The sequence below is a fragment of the Emydura macquarii genome, unplaced genomic scaffold (genome assembly GCF_026122565.2).
Source record: "Emydura macquarii macquarii isolate MOO-44397 ecotype Brisbane River unplaced genomic scaffold, CSIRO-AGI_Emac_v2 contig_2422, whole genome shotgun sequence".
NCBI lineage: Eukaryota > Metazoa > Chordata > Testudines > Chelidae > Emydura > Emydura macquarii.
In genome coordinates, this window is record NW_027132559.1 from 17,737,236 (window position 1) to 17,753,766 (window position 16,531).

Genomic DNA, 16,531 nt, shown 5'->3' on the forward strand with positions numbered 1-16,531 from the left:
CTTAAGTATTTTTTTCAAACATTGTTTTAGTTTTTCATTAGACTACTTTTTCCTTCTCTCAGAATGAATAGTGAAACAGATTAGCCAGCTCCACTTTTGTTAATAGTATGGTTCTAGCCAGTATTACTGGGTTCTTGTACACTAGTTCAATGTTGCAGTGTTGGGATTTATAAAATATGCAGGAAAATAATTTTAAAGGTATTTCCATTAGAATTAAAAAACAATTGAAGTAATCTGTTTTTTATATAAAAATCTTAGTTTTTACAAATTCTGTGTGGGGGCAAATCTGACCAAGCCAATGTCTTTTTTTTTTTTTTTGTTACGTTTTTGAAGACTTGAAAGGTACTCCCACTAAAATTTCAGTATTCCCAAAATTTAACATTAGTAATTGTCTCATCATCCCAAAGTAATTGTCTCCGTCATTTCAAAGGGGAAAAAATATAGCTTTTCAAAATGTTACTTACCCCAAGTGAGTGGGTAAGCAGAATTTTGCAAGGGTTGGTTCATTAGACCCTTCAATTTCTAATAATATTTAAGTTTCCAATATTGGGGTAAATAAGCAAATGGGACAATGCATACATTCCATCTTTTTGATGGTGATAGCTGCTCTGTAAATTTTTACTGACTTAAAATTTCTAGTTGTGCATACTGCTACTTCCATTCCAAGGCAGTGATTCCTCTCCAATTTCATAATAAACTCTTCAGTTGTCAGCTTAAGCTCTTCATAACTTTAACTATTTGTATTCTGGTGGCGTCTAGAGACCTCAGTCAGGAACATGATACTATCATGCTAGACATAGTACAAACAGTGAAAAATTGTCCTTGATTCAGTAAACTTCAGCTGTTCATTACTCCATGAGTTGACCATTTTGTTAAGATAAATTTTATTAAACATTCCCATTTGGAGTGCTTTTTTTCTCTTTATTTCTGCTTCCGTTTCATACAATATTTAATGTAATTAGATACCTTAGTTTTCTGATTGCCTTAATCACCTGACTAGCAAAAGGTAAACTTGCCTTTCTAAAGGATAGATTTTGTTTTACCTGCTTTTCAATAGTTTAGTGAAAGTCATATTGTATGACAATTTACTGTTGGTTAAAACTGCAAAACATAAAATCTGTTGGCTTTCACTTAAATTTCCCCAGAAAACAACCCCCATATCTTACTCTAAAATTGTGTTAGTGGTGCAGAATGAGCTCCTTAATGTGCACCTCATGAGAGCATTAACTCCCCACATGTGAATGAATTGATGAAAGAGAAAATAGATTTATTCAATGGCTTAAGATTTTCTGGGTATGAGTCTCTTTAATACTTTAAAACAACCCCCCCCCCCCCCCTTTTTTGTGTATGTGCGCCTCATATAGGAGCTTGTTTCTCCTTTTACTAGATTGGTGAACATCAGTTCAAGCACAAACACTTTATTTTGTACATAAAAATAAAATAGCTTTTATCTGGGACCAAACAACATAAATTGATCCATTTTAATCTGATCTAGTAAAGAGAACACAGCACATCTGTTTTTTAAGAAAACACTATTGCAGGAAGGAAAATTTGATGGCATTTCAGGGGGCATTTCTCCAGCTCTGAGAGTACTTAAAACCCAGTTTTCATTTTTAATATTTTTGGGAGGGGAAGGAAGGTAATTTTAAAAAAACTGAAATTGTCAAGCTACATTTATAATACTATGGGTCCATATTGAATGGCAGTAATACAACTTAAAATCACAATTTTTTGTTGAAAATGAGTATTCATTGACATTTATGAACATAAGACTGTCTGACATTTAATAGTACTATGGGAGAACTGCAAATGACATTAAACTATATTCTTTAAATTAGAGGGAAAAGGAGCAGTTTCGCAAACTGTTCATTGGTGGCTTAAGCTTTGAAACAACAGAAGAGAGTCTGAGAAACTACTATGAGCAATGGGGAAAACTTACAGACTGTGTGGTAAGTTACATGTGGTAATGTATGTTGATAATGTAGATTTAATACAAACTTTGTAAAAGTTGCATGCCATTTTCTGAACAAATTGGGAATAGCAATAGATTACTGTAGTGATGTATGTTGAAGTACTTAGAATTTGCACTGAAAGTATAAATTAATTGGTGAGTACTTGTGTAACCCAGACACCTGGGATTCCTGGCCTCATTCTTGTCTTGTTGCAGGAGGTCCACAAGTTAACTTCACATTATGTGTATTGGGCAGGCTAGAATTCTTTTTTGTCTTAACTGTATTGCCCGAAGCATCTGGTTGATCTCTGTCTGCAGAAAGCTTTATATATAAATTACAATTGAAGTCCTCAATGATTTCATGAATAATATGTGTGGTGGAGAGTAAAAGCCAAGTTTTCACTTCTGTGATGTAAAGTTATACAGTTCAAATCCTTAGTTTTTTGGGTAATTGAGTTCAAACACCTGCTTTTGTATAGAAAGCAAGGAAAATCTAAATTAAAGATATGTAGACTTGCTAGTAAGTTATTGTTATGCTTAAGGCCCATCATTTTCAGTTTTTATTTTGTTTTAAAGTTCCTCGAGAGTTATTGGTGTTCATACAAAAAATTAAAAAGGGTAAAAATTGGTGTGAAATAACTTTGAGGAATAGGACAACGGGAAAAAGCAACAAATAGAGATAAGTCAGAGTATTGAAAGTAAAAGCAGGTTGTCTTCATCCAGAGCAGGTTGCTGGGTCCGGAAGGGTCTAACAAATTTTTTAGGACTCGAACACTGATGTGTGCCTGTTGTGTGTATCTTCCACTACATTGCCTTACTTTAACAGACAGCTTCACATTTACACTTAGTCCTAGTCTATATCTAAAAATTAGATCAACTTAACTATGTCACTCAGTGTGAAGAATTTTCACCCTGTGCAACGTTGACCTAGCTCCACTCGTAGATGGCAGGTAGGTCAGTGGAAGAGTTCTTTCATCAACCTGGCTACCCCCCTCTTGGAGAGGTAGATTGACAACATCAATGGAAAAACTCTCTGGTTGATATAGGAAACATCTGCACTAAGGCACTGTAGTGGCACAGCTGAAGCACCGTAACTGTGCCATTGTTGGGTAGACCTACCTTTAGACTAACTTACTATTAACACATCTACCTAATGTAATATATTGCACTTTCTTAACATAATTGGTATTTTCGTGTACTTGAGTTGTCCAAAATGTGGGTGGGGGAAAAAGGATTAAAAACCCAAATAGCTTTTGTAAAAACTAGGGTACTTTTTTAGAAAAAAATGGTCAAACTGAAAATGAAGGGTCTTGCTTATACTTAGCTGTAGCAGCAGTATGAAAACTTGGTAGTGGAATAATAAAAACTTCCTGACTTCTTTTTGCAGGTGATGAGGGATCCTGCAAGCAAACGATCAAGAGGATTTGGTTTTGTGACATTCTCCTCCATGGCTGAAGTTGATGCAGCAATGGCTGCAAGACCTCATTCAATTGATGGAAGGGTAGTTGAGCCTAAGCGAGCAGTAGCCAGAGAGGTGAGCAAAGTACTGAAAAGCAAAGAGGCTTTTACATTATGAAAGGCTAATGTGTCTGATTTGGTGAAGAGACTAGCTTATTCTTATTGATAGACTTTTCTACGCTTAATTTTTGTTGTAATTAGGAAGCTCTAGTTAAAGGCAAATTTATTTTCCTTCCTCTCTTTCTCCTTTATCTTATCACTTCTAGATTGAAGCTTTATCGCAGTACACATGTAGAGGTTGACTTCTGCCAGTTTGAAGTTAGGACTTGATTGACAGAAGCCATTTCACTTTTTAGTTTGTGATTACTCTATTGCTGGGAGCTTACAAATCCAAAAGTTTATCCCTACTGATCAAAATTGAATAACCTGGTCAAAGTAGATGCATTTGGGGAGCTTAATATTCTTTTTGAGTCTAGAGATTAAGGATGAGAGTCTGGCCCCACTGAAGTCAATGGGAATTTTGCCAGTGACTTCAGTGGGGCCAGGATTTAACCTAGTCATCTGGCACTTAACTTCACTTAATTTGTCTGCCTGTCTTTTATCTGGAACATGAATACAACAGGTTAAAATGAAAAGGACTCAGCCAGTTTATAAATTATACTTCTGTCTGAAAATTTGTTACTTGCTATTCTTACAAATAAAACGTAAGATTTCTTTCAATATTTCGGTTTTATCAAAGTTTGTTTACTTTGTGCTTTTGATTACACTTCATGTATAATCATTTTCACTCTTTCTGCAGCATAGTCTGTTTCCTCCTTGCTTGTTTAGGCTTTTCACATAGCAACCAGACATAGTTGTTTTAAAAAATAGGAAAAGAATTGTAAAACCAAAAAATTGGCAGAGGCATTCCAGATATTATGGTGTACGGGAAACACTATAAACTCACTTCTTGAAATTGATTAGATTGCTAGTTGGCTGTCTTTTTTTTAATCTCTTGATTAAAGAGTCCACATGCAAAACTCTCTCTCATCCTCTACCCTTATCGTTTGAAAAAATATTTTTTGATTCTTTTAAGGAATCTGGAAAACCTGGTGCTCATGTTACTGTGAAAAAGCTGTTTGTTGGTGGAATTAAGGAAGATACCGAGGAACACCACCTTAGAGACTACTTTGAGGAATATGGGAAAATTGACACTATCGAAATAATTACAGACAGACAATCTGGTAAAAAGAGAGGTTTTGGCTTTGTTACATTTGATGACCATGATCCTGTGGATAAAATTGTATGTAAGTAAACTTCATTTCACAATTTCCTCTAACAATATTTCTACTTAAGGTCCTGTATAGAGAGCACTTAAGCATGTAAGTTTTGATTTAATTGTTACTTACATGCATAGATGTTTGTAGGAACAAGTCCTTAGTTTTGAACCTTCCATTCATAAATTTGATGGGAACATGCAAATTACTTGAAATTATCCTGTTATCTTTATAACCTAGACTTCTGGATGATTGGAATTGGTATTGCAAAAAAGTGAGGGGGAAGAATTATTTCATCTTTGGCAATTTAGCCTTTTCTGAGTTAAACGTCAGGAGCAGCGTTTTCTCTGTAGTTTCTTATTCTAAGTTTTTATGATTTACAGTGCAGAAATACCACACCATCAATGGCCATAACGCAGAAGTAAGAAAAGCATTATCTAGACAAGAAATGCAAGAAGTTCAAAGTTCTAGGAGTGGAAGAGGAGGTAATTATAAGTATCACTTTATGCTTTTAGGTTCAGTTTTCATATAATAAATACTTAACAGGACTCTAAAATCATCCTAGGTAACTTTGGCTTTGGGGATTCGCGTGGAGGTGGTGGCAACTTTGGTCCAGGACCAGGAAGCAACTTCAGAGGTGGATCTGGTAAGAGTTGGCAGGCTTATCTCTTCCCCACCCCCCACCTTTGGGATTTCAGGTTGCTCTGTAGGTTACTACCATCTACTGCAGTATTGGCAACCAAAAAAAAAAAGCCTTTAGAAAAGATTAATAACAAACCTCTTACTATGAAGAAACTAACATTAGTGATTAGAAAGAACAAAATGGAAAAGAATCAGTGTAAACCGATGATGTCTGTGTTTTGAGCTGTTAGTTTACATAATACACAAGAAGGACTGTGACCTTGTATGATGTAATCAGAAGGTTTTTTCAAAACCAAAATTGTCTGTTTTTATAGTATGATATACAAAGTAATATAAAAAATTGCTAGAGTAAATGTTTGAAATAATTTTATAGGGAGCTTACGTATAAATAACTGACAACCTGGAAACTACCACCTTGACAGTCTGCATTTTAAATCCAGAAATGCAACTCTGCTTCAAGAGAAGCAGAAGATTTAAGGTGGTAGATACACTTGGTTCATTGTGCATTTATCTGAAGTTTTAAATCCAAATGAAAAGAGAGCTTAAAATCACACTTTTCTCATATATGCCCCCTAGAATTGGTGGGATGTTAATTTATTTTTTTTAAGGCTAAAAATAAGTATGATAGAGGCCAGCCCCCAAAGTGATTTTATTTATCCTTTAGAAAAGGTTAGTCACAGTTTGGAAACTACTGTTAAATTTTGAAATTCATATTTCAGACTAATTCAGCAGTTTATAATACTGAATTTTCATGTTCTTTTTTAGGGTATTGTATTTCTCCTGCATGGGTTGATATCACAAATACCGTTCTTGATATCAGTTTTCGAAAAAGTCATATACACAGCATCCACTTGGAACTGTGTTAGCAGGTTTAAAATAAACTGATCGGCTTTTGTGAGTTTAAGAACTATAACTTTTCATCTCAATTTAAAAAATGTAAACTATCTTTATTTATTAAAAATTCCAGCTCACCATGAAGAGTAATCTTTTTCTAGCTTCATAGAGATGAGCTAAAACCTATTTATTTCCAACAGATGGATATGGAAGTGGTCGTGGATTTGGTGATGGATACAATGGATATGGTGGAGGACCAGGAGGTTAGTGTAGGGTAGTGGATTTTTGTAACTTCTTATACTTAAAGGTTCTATATTGTTTTAAGAAGCAGAGCCATCTGATATGGTCCAGGAACAATAAATAATTGCAGATTCATTTTAATCCTTGGTCTTCAGCGGTGTGGTTTGCCACATGTCCTGGGATGACCATGCCTTCCCTCCTTTCCTGTCCCTAGAAACCTGGTTTCTGTCCGTTGCAGTTTTTCTCATTTTTCTTTTTCAGACCTATTTTGGGCTATCTCAATCCACTGCTAGATTATTCCAAGCCCAATTAGCTGCTGTCAAACATCTTCTCTTGCTAATAAACGTGTGCAAGCATAACTAGTCTGGTTGTTTTCCCTAAAGCTTGTAATAAGGCTGTCTTGCATTCAAATCCATGTTTCTTATTTGGAAGTATATAATACTTTCAAAAGTTGAATTTGCCACACTACTCAGATTAGTTCATCCTGATGGCTCATGCTTATGTACAGTTTCCTCCCCCCACATCTGAACCACACGCAGTCTTCACCCCAGTAAAAGATCATGTCTTACACTGAGTTTTTTTTCCCCTTCTGTACTAATATTTTGTGTTCCTTTATAACTTTGTGCAGAAAGTCTGTCAAAAGAACTGATAAAGAAAGTTTGTGAATTTTTAGAGACTTGCAAATTTAGTATTAATTATAGTTCAGTGTTGCTCAGCGGTGCTTTACTAAACTAACCAGCTTTATGAAAAATTCAGGATTTATTTAAAGAAAAACACATCTCTTTAGACCTCTAAATATCATGCATTGGTAACATTTCTGTTTTAATCCATAGGCAAAAATGGCAGTTAGACCAAACAGTTAAAGGGGAGTACATAGCTTTAAAAATAATTACTATTTACAGTTATCTCCCTTTTAAACTTCTCCTTGGCCTTTTTGTCCTTCATTAGACTGATGCTGAAGAAGACTAAAATCTTAGTCTTAGAGTCATACTATTCCTCAGATCCTACAGTGTTCTGCTGACATTTATAATGTAAAGTTATTATTTAAAGGCTTATTTCATAATAGGTGGCAATTTTGGAGGTAGTCCTGGTTATGGAGGAGGAAGAGGAGGATATGGTGGTGGAGGACCTGGATATGGCAACCAGGGTGGGGGCTACGGAGGTGGTTATGACAACTATGGAGGAGGTAATATATTTGCTTGAAACATTTAACTGAAAGTTTAGTTTGGACTAGCCTGAGCAAGAGTATTGACTTGAAAACATTTTACTTTGACTGCATAAGTGTTGTCAAAGCCAGTATGCCATTTTCTGTAGTCAATGTAGAAAAATAGTTGACTTCAGTGACAATACATCCCTCTTCTTACAATTTTTTTTGTCTTGATTTGTTAGGTTTGTAATAACTCGTGGAAAAATAATTCTTACATTTAGCTCTTTTTGTGTCAATATAGGCAATTATGGAAGCGGAAACTACAATGATTTTGGAAACTATAACCAACAGCCCTCAAACTATGGTCCAATGAAGAGTGGAAATTTTGGTGGTAGCAGGAACATGGGGGGACCATATGGTGGAGGTATTGTATATGTCATGGGTTGAACTGGGACCAAAACTTTTCAGTGGCCTATGATCCTTTGTAGAGACCAGGGGGCACATACGAATGCCTGTAGAGGGAATTACTGCATATCTGTTTTGTTTCACGTAGTCTTTTATAAATCTTGTTTGTCAATGGTAGTGCAAAGGATAATGATTGTTACCTCCCTGAATGCACCCAAAAGAGGGAATCTGTCAGCATTAAAACAGTAGTCTGAGTTTAAACAGCAGTGTCACTATTTGGCGTAAAGACCAGTTTTTCTCCATGCAGGAACAGTTACAAAGATTTTCTTTCATTTTACATGCTTACTGATAGTTTTGTTTACCATATTATATTTGGGCCCAGCATCAACTTTCAGTGGCCTGTTTAATGTAGAGTTTTGTTTTGGGATACTAACTTCATGCCCATTAAGTCTGTTTGTAAAATCTGATGACATGTCCTACTTCTTCCCCCTGTCCTGAGCCCTCCCACATTCTAGTGTTGGTAAATGTCATAGGGATATCAGTCAGACAAGTAGTTTTGGCAAAGGGTTATTTTAAAAAAACAAACAAACCTCTATACCTTCCTAAGTATTAGTTAGAGCAATGTGAACAAATTATTTGCTATAATGGTAATTGCCACTAACTCACTACTCTCCACTAAACTTTGTTTTTTGTTTTTTGTTTTTCTCCCTCTTCCATGTTAGGGCTATTATTCTCTTTGTCCTTTTTCTTTTTGGTCAGCGGGTTTTAAGCAAGTAATGCTTTTACATGTAGAAAGCATGCAAAGGAAAATTGACTTCAGACCAGTTTCTGCAAAGTGTAGTGTGTGGATGGATTGCTGTACCCACGTACATGATACATATTGCTGGATTGGGCCCAAGAGTGTGCAGCATTAATTTCCTTATTTGATTCTATGTTTAAATCATTTGAATTTCTCTTGCTGCAAGAAATGTGTTCTGTTACCATGGCAATTTAAGGGTAGCCTCTCAGAGGACAATTATATGTTAGCTTTGTATTTGAGGTGGCATGTACATTATCTCTCGAATTAAACAATATAAATCTTCAAGTAAACATGCAGTAAATGTACTTAGATTTCAAAAATAAAGATGTAAATGTCCTGTATCCTACTGTTCCACAAATGCAGGCAACTATGGTCCAGGAGGCAGTGGAGGAAGTGGTGGATATGGAGGGAGGAGCCGTTACTGAGCTTCTACATGCTTGCCATGGGTAAGTATCTTTATAAGTGGTAAAATTGCAGTATTTCTTGAGACTTAGCTGCAGGAGTAAAAGCTTTTTAGGATCGTATTATCTTTCCTTTAAAAATTCATTAGATGGATAATTTCATAACCTATTTTTTACTCTTTACTTCTGTTGAAACAGGCTTCACTGTATAAATAGGAGAGGATGAGAGCCCAGAGGTAACAGAACAGCTTCAGGTTATCGAAATAACAATGTTAAGGAAACACTTATCTCAGTCATGCATAAATATGCAGTGATATGGCAGAAGACACCAGAGCAGATGCAGAGAGCCATTTTGTGAATGGATTGGATTATTTAATAACATTACCTTACTGTGGAGGAAGGATTGTAAAAATGCCTTTGAGACAGTTTCTTAGCTTTTTAATTGTTGTTTCTTTCTAGTGGTCTTTGTAAGAGTGTAGAAGCATTCCTTTGATAATGTTAAATTTGTAAGTTTCAGGTGACATGTGAAACCTTTTTTAAGATTTTTCTCAAGTTTTGAAAAGCTATTAGCCAGGATCATGGTGTAATAAGACATAACGTTTTCCTTTTAAAAAATTTAAGTGCGTGTGTAGAGTTAAGAAGCTGTTGTACATTTGATTTAATAAAATAATTCTAAAGGAAATATTGTGTAATTATAGATTTTTTTTTAAAAAAAATATTGTAAAATAAGGCAAGGAGTGGGTAGTATGAGGTCCCACAAATAATACAAAGTTGTTGTTGTACATGTAAAATTAAATGCTGGTCAGAAAAAATATGTTGTATGTCAATTATCAGGTTTAAAGTATCTAGATAACTTAAGGGATATCTCTGCAAGGAGAAACACCTTTTTAGATCTTTTAGATGCTGCTTCTTCAATGGCAAGGAAAGGAAATATCCCCAGCGAGGTACTCTTCCAGGGACACAGGTCTAGTACAAGAGAACTCTTGAAAACGGCACTAAGTTCAGCCAGTCTTAAAAAGCTGCGCTGTATTTCTGCAAAGCTTTAACTACCGTAGTTTGATAAGGATGCCAACGAAGGCTGAGGGTGTAGAGCAAAATAGTTCTAAGCTTCAGTTAAACTTCTTTAGGTAAGATCTTATTTACTTTTCCTTTCTTAATGTTCCAAAAACAAGAAACTAATACTATATGACAGTCTCTTTCAGTATAGTGGTTATCATATGTAGTTTAACATAGCAATGAATTGAGTTAACCATTACCAACTGAAGAGAACTTTATGAATCCTATTTTTTTTTCTTGTGTATTAAATTTAACATCACAATTTTTTAAATTTCAGCTGCTTAACATATTTTTTTCCTACTGGAATCTAGCTTTGATATGAACCATGGACAAGCATAGACTGCTGCTACTGTACACTACTACAGTTGAACAAATGAGACCTGCAAGTGTCCATTAGTAAAGTTTGCAAGGGTTCCATACCTGGTGATGTTAGTTAAAATGGTACGTCACACATTAATTAAATCCATAAAACTTTCTTTACACCATTCAGCCTTTATTTTTCTTGGGATTTTGACGGTTATTTTTCTTGGGATTTTGACGGTTACAAGTGCAATGAGGGTAGAGTAGTTGTGCAATAGCATTACGCTATTGGAAGTGAAATGTACTGCAGCTGTCTATTCTGGCTTCAGTATTTTATATAGCGCCTTGCACCCTGAAGGATCCCAAGTAACTTTAGATTTTTCTTCACTACCAAAATGCATCTACCTTTGGTAAGGAATGTGGCACCCATTCTTTAACACTGCCTAGCACTACTTTAGGAGGGCAAGTGAAAACTTCAATTGTAACTACAGGTGGAATTACATATATATGCAGAATGTTACTACCTAAATTGGAATTTGGCTAGGATACTGAGGTTTTCACTGTCCCTTTTTTATAGCTTTTACAATTAATAAATCTTAGTGCCAGATTCTGTCACCCTTATACTCATTCCTCCCATCGAAATCAGAAAGATTTTACACAGTAACATGCTACTCAGCATGTGTAAGTGTGGTAGAATCTAGTTCCTAGTTATTTTTATTGGTTTCATTGCCTGCAACAGGCTGCACACTAAAGAACGTGGATTCAACTAACCAAAGGTATATTCCTTTTGTGTTCTGCACACAAATGAATTGTTTGATTTTTGAAATTGCTGAAGTTCTCCCATAGGTAATTTGGATAGACATACATGATAAACATCTTCAGATACACTTTATTTTTTTTTCTTTGGCAGGAAGGTGCCATGCTGCAGGTAACAAATGAAGAAGTGGTCAACTACAGACACGCTTCAAGAAATAAGAAATTCTGTATCATCAGAAAATAGTTACTTTTGCTGGCTTCATTAAAAATCTATAGGTTAAATGAATCCTGATAATAAAACATCTCAGTTAGTACAGCCTTCTGTAATGCTGGGTATTTAAAAATTATAAAATGATAGTAATAAGAACTGTCTGTAAATCTTTTGAATAAAATTCAGGCTGGTTAGGAAAAGCAAACCACTAATGTTATGAAATAGCAAAGTTCTGTGAATAGGAAGATTAAATACATATTTTTATAACTTTCATAGCTTTAAAATAAAATATTTTTATACCAAAGTAGTTCTAGTGTAATGATTAATAAACTTAATGTGTGTTAACATTAAAGCACTATTGAGCCTTTGAGACCTTTACATAACCTGAAAACATATTTCATTTTAAGGGAGATTTAAACAAAAACAATTTTGACAACCATATTGACATAATTTGCATATCTGAGTAATCATTCACACCATGCACTTGTTCTCAGCTGGGAGAATCAGCACTACAAATTCAAGAGGCTACTTTGCTTTTGGACAAACTTTTTATTTGTTTCTAAATAAGTAGCTTTTTGGCTGCAGTTTTTCACACCGTATGTAGAAGTATATTTTCAGATTGTCTTTGAAAACTAATTGCTTAAGAAAATCCAGACTTGTCAACTTATTAGAGCGATAGCTGAGTCTTTTATTTAGAAACAGCTTTTACATTTAGGATGTAAGATGAAATGCAGTGCAAAATTGTCATCTACCAAAACCCAAGATGACTTTTTTTGCTTACTGTGTCTAATATATGTATTCTCTGAATTACTACACACATGAGGTTAAGACACATTCCAGGTTGGAAGTTACTTGGGAAGCAAAAACATTCAGCCCTTGTATTTGACTGTCAGCTGCACTGAGTTTAAAACAAAGTTGGAAGCTATTATGCTTAACTTTTATATAATAGATAATTCTTTGACTTTATCCATCCTTGAAAATAATTCAAAATGATAGATGTTTTTCTTTGATGGTAAAACAATGTAGCAAACTTTGAATAGCATGAATCTGGGGGCTGTGCAGAAGACAAGAAGTAAGACAACTGCTAATCACAATTGATTTAGCCAGATCAGTTAGTTTCTTCGCATGCCTTTTGATTACTCAAGGCAGCTTCCTCACCTTGCTTGGGCATGTAATATGATTTGGGCCAGGTCCAGTTTACAAAAGTTATGTTTTAGGTTTAGCAATTCTGTATTCATATCCCAACTCACTTTGCAGGTTACACTACAAATTGGAGGAAAAATATTGGGAGGAATTTTATGCTTGCCACTGAGGAGGAATTCTTGTGCCTTTGTCCATTTGTGTTTCTATGACTCTTCTGTTTAACATAAAAAAAACATAACTAGCAGTACTTCAGCATTGTTTGAATTTATTGAAGGTGAAAGCATAATCGGGTTTTCTCTAAGGCTACTCCACCTTCCCTCCTCACAAGGGGGAATAACACAAAAGGGGAAGCAATATGCTAAAGCTTTGGAAAGCTGCAACATTTTAATAAATTTTAAGATGTTGCACTGTAGCATACTTTTTGTTCATTTATTTAGGAATACATTCTTAAGAATCCAGACAAGTAGCATTCTTGTGTTCAGTGGTGAATTTAGTGGAAAGTCATGGTTTTTAGACAATATAATACTCTTTCTATTAATTCTGAATAAGTCTTGCAATATGTGGTTATTGCTCCTCTGTCTTTAAATAACTTGTCTTCCTTTTCTTCTTTCTGCCACTCAAGATACTTGCTATGTCTCGGTAAAAGTGAGTATTACAGCTGATACTTTACTACACAATTTATGAAGTTAAGAATAAAGTAAATCATAGTGTTACAGATGATGTTGATTCACTTAAACTATCTCCATTTCTGAAAATAGCTGGGTCTGGCAAGGAACTTCCAATATGCTGCAGAAAGCTGAGGGCCTGACTAGATCTTGAGACTAGGTTACCCCAGAGAACAGGAGGCATCTTGATCTTAGGATGGTCAAGAGTAAGACTTCCCTCCTTCATTCCTCATGGTAGAAATGAATGAGTGCATTATTTTTGAATGGATGGAGGTCAGCAATGGACCAAAGGGAAGCAAATTCCTGAGTTGTGCGGGAGTATGGCATAACAGACTTCATGTTCAAAATGACAATGAATGAAGAGCCTGGGGTGTGGACAGTAAGGCAGGAATTTGTGGCCAATTGGACCCTCTCTTTTCAGCCTTTTCTGTGTTCCTCCTAAAATATGTGGGATTCTTTTTCTCCACTACCCTGCTCTTAAAGGGTGAAATTTACAAGGTGGAGAGCTGGCCCAGGAATCTCTGCACCACATAAGCTGGTTGGTTGAGCAGCAGCACAAGGGAGTGCACCATTCGACACACCCGTTGTATGTTGTGGAGTTGGTCTGGTCTGCTGCTGAAGGTCAGCTGGGAATTGGGTTCAGCCAGTAGGTCTGCTTTTGTGTGGATCCCATAGAGCCCTGTGCAGACATACTATTTGTATCCGCTTCCTTTCCATGATCTGCATGGATAGATGCAAATTTTTTAGGGCTCTGGATATAAAATTTGGATCCTCATCCATGGTCTGTGGATAGCCGTAGATTTGCTGGGCTCTACCCATAGGTCCTAGTGAAGGTTCTGTGGCTGTTCTAGTCCAGGGGTTGAAACAGCAGCAACCCCACACACTGGTCCTGGGTTGGAGTGACAGTGAGTTTTGGCATGGAGTTTGCTGCATAATTCAAGTCTAATGTCCTATGTATGGCATATGCACGCTGGAATATATTAGTGATACTTAAAAGAAACAGATGTGAAATGAGTTTTTGTGCAATACATTTCCATTTAGGCTAATAAATATTCTAGCAACCTGACTTAGGAGAGGAAGACATTGGATGAGAATGCTGTGAGGCAGGCGGTAGGTGGTCCCTAAAGCTGTGTTCTTAACGTGTGAAGCAATGTGTCTGCAAGTAGAGGCACTTGCATCCCAAGGTGCATTGGAATTCAATTGTATAGTGAAGTACATGACTATCACCACTGCTATTTGAAATGCTGTTCTTTGTAAGATGATACATGTTGGCTCAACATATCTTCATTTTGCTGAAGCAGTGACTGTTACTATAAACTGAAGCTTGAGATACACAGTAGGGCAAAGAAATTAATTGAAATTTAAGCAAGGGGCTAAGATTAGCCTCTTTTTATAAAAGTGGAATAAGTGGTCAGACTTTATTTTAAATCTCTGTATGACCTCTTCAACTTCAATACTCCATTACTAGTTTCCAAAATGGCTCATTTGACCTGACCCCAATGCTGCTTAAGTAAAGTACAAGTGCAAGCAAGCTTTTGTAAGTTTGCCATTGCACTTCAAATCTAACTAACCTGCCCCCCTACTTCATCTTTAACCCCTTCTTGACCAGGTACTGACACTTCTCGTGGTAGATACTACCAAATCAGTTATGCGCTAATCTAGATAGCTGTTTTTACAAGTATATTACGAAGTGATCATTCCATAGCTTCACCTTCAGAATATGTAATTCCACCACTGTTTCCAGCCTCGTCTTACATCTGCTCTCCTAGTCTAGTGCTCATCTTTGATGCCTCATTTGTTCATTTCTGCAACAACTGCCTTGCTGTTTTTCATAAAACTTGGTATAGAATGCCTAACAGACTGATTTGGCAAGCAACTAAATTTTCCCTTTATTAAGATACCTTTCCTCTGTTGTGTCTACAAGTGAATTAAACTTTTATTTTAAAAGAAATAATGGCACCATCAAGTTATGAACATGACTAAACTGAATAACTGCTTGATCCTGCTGAAGTTGCTGTGTCTGGTGATCATAGAATCATAGAGTTGGAAGGGACCTCAGGAGGTCATCTAGTCCAACCCCCTGCTCAAAGCAGGACTAACTCAGTTAAATAATCACAGCGAGGGTTTTGTCAAGCCAATGTTTACAAGTGATGTTTACTCCTATTTATTATGTCTGATCTAAAACTAGATTTGTAAGCTCTTTGGGGCAGGACCTTTCTATTCTACACAAAATAATGGTCAATAGCATAATACAAAAGCACTTTATTATAATCAGAAGTGCATATGCATTATGTGATCATACACCAAGCTATGACATTAACGAAATGGAGCTTTATGCAATGGTAGTGACACCCATAATGTTGATGTTCCTGTCTTTTATATACATAATCGTGGATCTTTACACACTGATGTCTGTGCGGATAACATTTCATCTAATAAACTATTTTCTGAACTAACAATAGTTTTCAATAGGTATTTTTGAACAGCCATGGAAAGGAATGGTCTTGCAGAAAAAAACTGGCTTTGTAAAGTAGTCCTCCTGTGATTTCATCCATAAATTCTCTAGTATCCATGGAGAAATTGATCGGTACACTCTTGCTTTTACTGTTCCTTCATCTGAAATGAGTTTTTCCTCCTCTGTGTTCTCCCCCCTCCCCTCCCTTTTTTTTTTTTTAAACTTAATTTAGCAGTCAGGCTTCACCACCTGAATAACTTGTAAACTGCCTGGCCTTCTCTCTCATCCTTTGCTTGTTCATCCCCCATACTTAATTTAAGTATGTTTTCTAAAGGGCCAGTCAGATAAAAATAACACTATTGTAGGTACTACAAAAACTTTAAAAAGAGAAACCAATACACTATGCATTTAGCAAAGTAACAGTCACAGGACTACTAATGTTTCTTTTGTAGTAGCCTTGTTCATGGGATTGTCTATTAAATTATACTAGGGAAAAGGTGGTTCTCAGTTTCACATATGTGGTATGAAATCTTAGCTTCAACACTGTCCCTATCAAAAGCCTTTTAAGAGACTTCAGTCCTATATCCTCTTAACTGTTAATATGGGTCCACGACTAGAATGTCTGACTTTTATTAAAGATCTAAAATGGTAAAAGTTGTGGTCTGCATACAGCTATTTTTAAATTTTAGTGTGCCAATTAGGTTGCTAGTGCTGTGATCAATACCAGTGATTAGCAGAGAGGAAGAGTGAATCTTCCTAACATGCATCAATCCGCCAAAGCTTTTTATGCAAGACTGGATCAAATTTTAATC

At 35.9% G+C, this 16,531-nt stretch overlaps 1 protein-coding gene across 5 annotated transcripts in view; it reads left to right on the top strand.

Annotated features, from left to right (window-relative positions):
- HNRNPA2B1 (heterogeneous nuclear ribonucleoprotein A2/B1) overlaps positions 1-11,760 on the top strand; it is a 17,214-nt gene extending 5,454 nt beyond the window's left edge. For 3 of the 5 annotated variants that reach the window (XM_067562032.1, XM_067562029.1, XM_067562033.1), the window contains exons 2-13: positions 1,839-1,949; positions 3,339-3,485; positions 4,485-4,695; positions 5,049-5,150; positions 5,231-5,311; positions 6,342-6,404; positions 7,448-7,567; positions 7,830-7,952; positions 9,096-9,178; positions 9,332-10,260; positions 10,501-10,630; positions 11,400-11,760. In XM_067562032.1, coding sequence (XP_067418133.1) covers positions 1,839-1,949; positions 3,339-3,485; positions 4,485-4,695; positions 5,049-5,150; positions 5,231-5,311; positions 6,342-6,404; positions 7,448-7,567; positions 7,830-7,952; positions 9,096-9,157 — 1,020 coding nt within the window. In that variant the 3' untranslated portion in view covers positions 9,158-9,178; positions 9,332-10,260; positions 10,501-10,630; positions 11,400-11,760. The remainder of the gene's footprint in view (positions 1-1,838; positions 1,950-3,338; positions 3,486-4,484; positions 4,696-5,048; positions 5,151-5,230; positions 5,312-6,341; positions 6,405-7,447; positions 7,568-7,829; positions 7,953-9,095; positions 9,179-9,331; positions 10,261-10,500; positions 10,631-11,399) is intronic. The other 2 variants (XM_067562031.1, XM_067562034.1) reach the window with 2 other exon arrangements.
- Positions 11,761-16,531: the final 4,771 nt, after the last annotated feature.